Source organism: Lycium ferocissimum, chromosome 1 (genome assembly GCF_029784015.1).
Source record: "Lycium ferocissimum isolate CSIRO_LF1 chromosome 1, AGI_CSIRO_Lferr_CH_V1, whole genome shotgun sequence".
Classification (NCBI taxonomy): domain Eukaryota; kingdom Viridiplantae; phylum Streptophyta; class Magnoliopsida; order Solanales; family Solanaceae; genus Lycium; species Lycium ferocissimum.
Window position 1 is genome coordinate 19,618,652 of NC_081342.1, and position 7,360 is coordinate 19,626,011.

General features: G+C 34.2%; 1 protein-coding gene across 23 annotated transcripts; it reads left to right on the forward strand.

Moving 5' to 3' along the window:
* The first annotated feature begins 392 nt into the window (after window positions 1-392).
* On the forward strand, window positions 393-3,751 carry LOC132051565 (heat stress transcription factor A-7a-like). Of its 23 annotated transcripts, none has more exons than XR_009413765.1 (5): window positions 393-1,431; window positions 2,090-2,808; window positions 2,968-3,020; window positions 3,130-3,186; window positions 3,280-3,751. XR_009413765.1 is itself a non-coding variant. In XM_059442719.1 (5 exons), the coding sequence occupies exons 1-4, from the start codon at window positions 1,129-1,131 to the stop codon at window positions 3,140-3,142; spliced, it is 1,083 nt and encodes a 360-aa protein (XP_059298702.1). In that variant the 5' UTR covers window positions 393-1,128; the 3' UTR covers window positions 3,143-3,186; window positions 3,280-3,751. The 23 variants fall into 23 exon arrangements, 5 of the variants coding, with proteins under 5 accessions (XP_059298702.1, XP_059298694.1, XP_059298709.1 ...); XM_059442719.1 differs by having other exon boundaries at window positions 3,135-3,186; XM_059442711.1 differs by having other exon boundaries at window positions 3,135-3,158.
* Window positions 3,752-7,360: the final 3,609 nt, after the last annotated feature.

The window sequence follows — 7,360 nt, forward strand, 5'->3', positions numbered from 1 at the left end:
TTTCATAAAGTAAATTTATTTTCAAATTAGAAAATAGATCATTCATTTTGATATTAAAAAGAAAATAGATTTACATAAATTGAAACGTATCTCTTATCATCCTTTTGCATGATATAATATTTCTCCACCCTCTTGTTCTTTTTTCTTTTGTCTTGATTGTAGATAGTTTTCATATTTTAAATGATGTCAATTGTCAACCAATAATAGGCAAGTTTCACAATCCCATCAATCCAGTTTCCCCAAACCAGTTATTCAAAAACCAATACCACTCCTTGCAACTTGCAACACTTGTGGGCCCAAACCACACCTCCACCATACCTAAGTTCCAGAACTTTCTTATAAAGAACCTTCCCCTCATCCTTCCAATTTGCCCAAAACGATTCGAAACTACTTATATTAAAAAATTGGACTCGTACCTATTAAAAAATTGGATTACATATATATTAATAAAAATTGTATAGAAGAGAAGATGCTCACACCCCAAATGCCTAGAAGTCTAGAACCTTCCATCAAAACAATTTTTATTTTACTTATTTCTTAAATTAGGAGGTGAATTGATGATTCTTTCTATTAATAGCCCTTTTATAACTTACTTCCAAAGCTTCTTTATCTATGGTGTCTTGTGTTTATTCCGTAAAATAACTCAAACTTCTTAACGGCATAAACTGCCTTCCCAAAGGAGAAACTTTCCATTTCCAAAAGTGTTTCTTGATCATTTCACATCATTTCTTCTCCCTGCATCTTTGCAGCCTTTCCATATCTTTCTTCTTCCTAAAAATACAATCTTTTTCACTGCCAAACACTCCCTAAATTTTGGGTTTTCAGAATAATTTCAACTCTTGCTATTACATTTTCAAAAAATAAAGGAGAAACATTAGGTTTTTTTTTTTTTTTGTGTGTGTGTGTGTGTGTTGAAATCTTGATTTCTTCTCCCTGGCAGCCTTTCACATATCTCTGTTCTTCTTCTTTCTTCCTAAGAATACAATCTTTTCCACTGTTTTTCACTTCCAAACACTCCCTAAATCTTGGGTTTTCAGAATAATCTCAACTCTTGCTATTACATTTTGAAAAAGGAAAAAAAAACATTAGGACCCATTTCTCTTCTTTCTTTGTGTTGTAATCTTGATAATGAATCCAGTGTATACAGTGAAAGAGGAGTTTCCAGGGTCAAGTTCCGGTGGCGGAGGGGGCGAGACGTCTATGATGAGCCCTCCACAGCCAATGGAGGGGCTACATGACATTGGTCCACCACCATTCCTAACAAAGACATATGAAATGGTAGATGATTCAACTACAGATCATGTTGTTTCTTGGAACAGAGGTGGTCAAAGCTTTGTTGTTTGGGATCCACAGGCTTTCTCAACTACACTACTCCCTAGATTCTTCAAACACAATAACTTCTCTAGCTTTGTCAGACAACTAAATACTTATGTAAGTAGTTGCTCTAAAATCTTTACTACTTCTCTATTGCATTTTCAAGTGGGAAACTTGTTTTTTTTCTTTTTTTTCTTTTTTTTTTCTTTTTTTCCTTTCAAATTAGTCTTTTACATGCTAGCAAGCTCGGAGCTAGAAGCTTGTCAACGGGTTCAGCAGAACTTAGTAATTTTGATCTAAATCAAGTAAACTCTAGAATCCAAAATTCTAGCTCCGGCTCGGCATACTAGTACTAGTTTATTCCATACGTTGTTACAGCTCCTGATTGCTAAATCTTTGTGAACACACAAGTGAATTACAAGGCTATTAGTAGGAAGGAGAATCTCAATAAAATTTCCCACTTTTAATTTTTTCTGTGATGTGATTTCAACTTAACTTTTTAGAATTGTGTTCTTTAATTTCAGACTGAATTAAGATATTCTCAAAAAAGGTGTTCTCTGATCTGGATGTTCATCTGATGCTTCCTTCAAGTTCGGCTGGTTGGTATAAATAGTGTTAAAATATTTATCGTGCGGTCCGCAAGTTTGTGCTGACCAAAAAAGAAAAAAAAAATGCACTTGTCTCAAGGGAAAAAGAAAAAAAAAGGAAAGATAAGATTGCTCTCTTGGAAATTGGAAGATGATACTGATGAGTTGTAGATGGAATTGTGTTGCAGGGATTTAGAAAGATTGATCCAGAGAGATGGGAATTCGCGAACGAGGCATTTCTAAAGGGAAACAAGCAGCTTCTAAGGAACATAAAGAGGCGAAAAACGACTAATTCTCAGCCTTTGAGTACAGAACAACAAGCTATTGGCCCTTGTGTCGAATTGGGAGGATTCGGATTTGATGGAGAAATTGATCGATTAAGGCGCGACAAGCAAGTATTGATGATGGAACTAGTGAAGCTTAGACAGAACCAACAGAACACTCGAGCTTACCTTCGATCATTGGAGCTAAGGTTACAAGGAACAGAAAGGAAGCAGCAACAAATGATGAATTTCTTAGCTAGAGCTATGCAAAACCCTGAGTTTGTCCAGCAATTAATCCAGCAAAAAGAGAAAAGAAAAGAAATAGAAGACGCTCTAACTAAAAAAAGGCGACGACCTATTGATCAAGGCCCTAGTACTAGCCGTTCCATAAAATCAGAACCTTTGGAATTCGGAGAGGCTAGTGGATTCCAAGTATCTGAACTCGAAGCACTCGCATTAGAAATGCAAGGATTTGGTAGAGCAAGAAGGGATCATCAACAGGAAGACATGACAAAAGGGCTCGAACAATTTGGCAACACGGATAAAGAACTCGATGAGGGGTTTTGGGAAGAGTTATTTAATGATGGGGACATTTCTGGAAATGAAGACGATGAAGAAGAAGACGTAAATGTCTTGGCAGAGAGGTTAGGGTTCTTGGATTCGAGCCCTTAGTAAGACGCGTTCATCAGCTGGACCATTAACATCCAAACTAGTAAAACCAATATTAAATCTTGTATGGACCTACATTATGTTATTTACTACTACAATCAGTTAACTTATTTGTCTTGATTCTGTGTTGTTAGTGTTCAAGGAAGAATGATGAAAGCAGCTAGATGGATCGACCAGCTAATCGTTGGTAGTTTTTCTTCCGGAACCAATATTCCGGTCCCTTTCTGTGTAACTTTAGGCCTTTCTTAGCAGTAATATTGCTAGGATTGTAAACTTCATTTTAATTTTATTGACAGGATAGATTCGTGAAGCACTCAAGAATCAAGTCTGAAAATCTCTTCTTGGTGTTTCTGGTTACTTCTTATATTTTCAATTATTGGTTTCTTTTCAGTTCCTTTCTTATACCTCTGCCTCTTATTCTTGTTTCTTTCTGGATCCAAATGCAGGCATAGGTTATGCAGATTTTGATGAAGTCTATGGTCTTTGAAGGTCATTGTAAATTCTCATTAATATTGTTCATCAAGTAATGTTGCAATATTTTGCTTGTGTGGCTTTTAGATTGCTGTCTTGATGATGAAGCAGTTACAAATAGAAATCCAAGTTACTTCACGGAATGAAGATTTTATCTAAGTGGCAGTTTGTAACTATTTTTCTCGCAAAGATTTGTTTGCCAGATAGTGTCCCTGTCTCTATTTGTGAGAAATGAATCATGTTCATGTTCCATAAAAATAAAAAAAAATATGCTTCTTTTAGTTGGTCTGTATTAGCTTAGGCTATTTATTTTTCCTTCTTTGTGTCAGTTGTTTCAACCTGCCGTACAACATTTAAGGTGCGGGAAACAATAGGTGTGAACTATAATTGATACTATTTCAAATGGCTGAATGAGACAGTTAAAGCAAAGGTAAATTTAGGATCCAACGGTTCAAAATGCGCATGAGCATGTATATCTGTTAGTAACTTTTAGTCTGATTCGAAAGCAATGAATCTAGTTGAATCTATTGAACTTGTCCTTGATCCCTCTACTATGTGGCTCATGGTTGGATATTCATGAATGATAGTGGTGGAGTCAGGATTTTTAGTAAGAGGGTTCGAAATATGATGAAGTAAACACACGACGAAACTGAGGACCCGTTTGGCAATAAGAATTATTCACTTTTTTTCACTTTTTTCAAAAATTAGTGTTTGGCCATGAAAATTCTAAATACAATTAAGTTGTATTTGGGATTTGAAAAACTTGTTTTTCAAGTTTTTCACTTTTTTCACAACCAAAATAAGTACATTTTAAACCAAAAGACACTATTTGCAAAAATTATGGCTAAACGCAACTCCAACTCCAAAATTCCAATAAAAATGAAAAAGTTTTTGGTTTCTATGGCCAAACGCTTACTAAGAGGATTTAACATCTACTATATATACATAAAAAATAATATTAACATTGAATGTATAGTGTACATCTTCGTCAAAGGGGATTTGGATGAACCTTTGCTCTCAGCTGGCTTTGCCCTTGATGAATGTTATGGTAATCAGTGATAGAGACAGGATTTCCCCCAAGCAGTTATTTTGGCGAGAGGGTGGCATGCATGGTATGTACCTGATTGAAAAGAATTCCTATGGATCCAACAAATAAATTGTTCCTTGTCTTATTTGTTTAGCCAAACCAGCTGCAAAACAAGCGTAGTGGTCACCCACTTTCACTTAAGCACTTAAAGTGGCCTTGTTCCATTTAGACACTTCCGGGTGGCTATTTATTCCACTTAGACACTTTTTGCACCGTTATCGGAGCAAAACCAACACCGCCGTCTCTACGTGGATTAAGTGGCCAATTAAATTGTGTCAGCTCATTTAAATTGTGCCAACTCAATTAAATTGTGACAACTCATTTTAATTGTAAATTCACTAACTTGTAAATTCGTGGAGTTTTGACCATTAAAAATTAGGGCTTTTGGGCTGGTTGGATGTGCAATGAGGTAGCCCCCCCTTTGGTGTTGGTTTTCTCATCCGATAACGTGCAAAAAGTGTCTAAGTGAATAAAAATGATCCACCGTTGTCTAAATGGAACAAGGGTCGACTTGGTCTTCAGAAGTGAAATAAGTGGACGACGTACAATTATCGATAGGTTTGGCCTTGTTTCTATTGTATTCTATCTCATCATATCACTGTCTGTTGGTAGCCGAACATATTTGAGTTTCTCAAGGTTCTTATTTGAAGGAAAAATAATTTATTCAAAATCTCATAAATCTCTTAATGTTTTCCTTAATTCGCCACACTATAGTATAACCCTGTTTAATAATGGTGCAAAATCTAATTTGACTAGAAACTAAAAACTTACTCTATAATTTCAACCATAATTCTATTTAGACACTTAAATAACTAGCCAACACTAAATTCTAAGTAAATTGATTTCCAACTCCAATTTTGAATTAGTCTTCCAATCCTGATAGATAGAACACCTTATGGTATCCCCTTATGCCCCACTAAGCTCCGTCCTGGAGTGACACTTGTTTACTGATTTATGGCGTGTTGTTAAAAGTTCAGGTGAAAGGTGTTGTCTCATATTTGACCGTGTCGCCTCTTGATTAGCATAGAAAATTTCAGGTCCCCTATAATCTTCCCCACCTAGGAAACAGGATAGTTGGTTAGAATTTTAAAGTTGCTTCGCAGTGCGAGAGGTCAATGATTGTCGTGGTTCATGAGAAATCATCAATGCTAGAATTCATATATCTTGATTTACTGTTTTCATTTTGGATACTCACACCTTCTAACTTGCAATAGAAAGTGCAAGCAGTTTTGAGTCTCTTGTACTATCAAACGTGTGATAATTAGCTCTTTTAAAATTGCTACATGCCATTTAGATTGACTCGAGGAAATTATTAACAAAAGCAAATCAAAAGTAAAGGAAATAAAAGAAAACAAAACTAGCTCTGTATAGCAAGAATGGAGGTTGATTTTTCCACTGTTTAGTAAAGGAATGAAAGAAACCACCAAAAATTGTGGTGGGTGAAAAGCATTCATTCATCAGTGATAGAGTCAGAAATTTTAATATGGAATTCAAAAATATTACACTAAATTTTTTCTTTATATAAAGGGGATTAAATAATGTGTGTGTATATTGAATCCCCTTATATATATACACATACCTTATTGAATCCCATATATATATATATATATATATATATATATATATATATATATATAAAGAAGCAGATAGCGAAGATGAAGAGATAGGTTTATCTAATATACAACCGTTAAGAATAATACCGTAAGATTCAACAAATGGAACTAATGAGTATAGAAGACTATGGAGCCCTAGTATGTAATGAAGATAAAAACTAGGAACAATAAAAATACTTGCAAGAATTAAAATAGATATCATAGTAAATAGACATTAAGCTAGTAGACTCGGGATGTACTAAATGTATAATAAATAGACGAATAGTTCCACCAAATTTAATAAAAGTTCTAGACAAACCGATTTGCGAATCTCATGCAAATGATGGAACTCATAATATATATAAACATTATGTTCATAAGGCATACATTAGCTTTATCAACACTTATCGTTCGTAATTTTATAAACCTAGTTATAAAAATGGATAAAATATGGGTAAGAGACTTGAATATAAATATAGACTTTGTCATCGGATTAGACTTTATGTTACATAACAATGGAAGTTGCATGATTACAAGAGATGGAGTAATTTTTCTAAAAAATATTACTCATACACCAGTACAAGCCTCATAAAACCGAAACTAGATCGACATATGAAGATCTCTACTTCGGACAAATAAATCTGCAAAAGAAAGAAGAGAGTTGTTATAAGGATTGTCAAGACTACAATACATGCCGTGTAAAAAGCAAAGAGAAATAAAGAATTTAATTCTGAAGAAGAAGAAATACTAGAAGACGATAATCTAATAGGAAAAAATTATACTTTAATAGACATAAAAGCAATATATAATTTTAAAATAAGGATAGAAAGGATAGGAGTAATAAAAAACCAAAAAGATTTAGATAATATAATAAGAATACTAGATGAGATAGAAATTATAGGAGAAAAACCTTTAAAACATTGGGAAAATAACAAAATATTATGTAAATTAGACATAATAAATTCAGAATATAAAATTAAAACAGCCTCAATAGAAGCAACAAATCAAGATGTAGAAGATTTTAAAGTACAAATAAAAGAACTATTGGATTTAGGAGTAATACGGAGATCTACTTGTAAACATAGATCTGCAGAATTTATGGTAAGAAATCATAGTGAGATAGCAAGAGGAAAAGCTAGAATGGGGGTTGTGGGTAGGTTGTGCAGGTGTGGGTGGTGCTATTATGGGGGTTAGAAGGTGGGAGATTAAGGGTTGTAAGGAGGGAAATGATGGGTGGGAACGTGGAGGGAAATGAAATTTGATGTGTTATGCCCGTCGGTTTCCTCTTTTATTTACAGCTTTTCAATTAATTTTTTTTTTTTTTTTTTTTTTTGTAAATACGGTCCGTAAAGTGATTTACGTCCCGTGTTTAGAGAT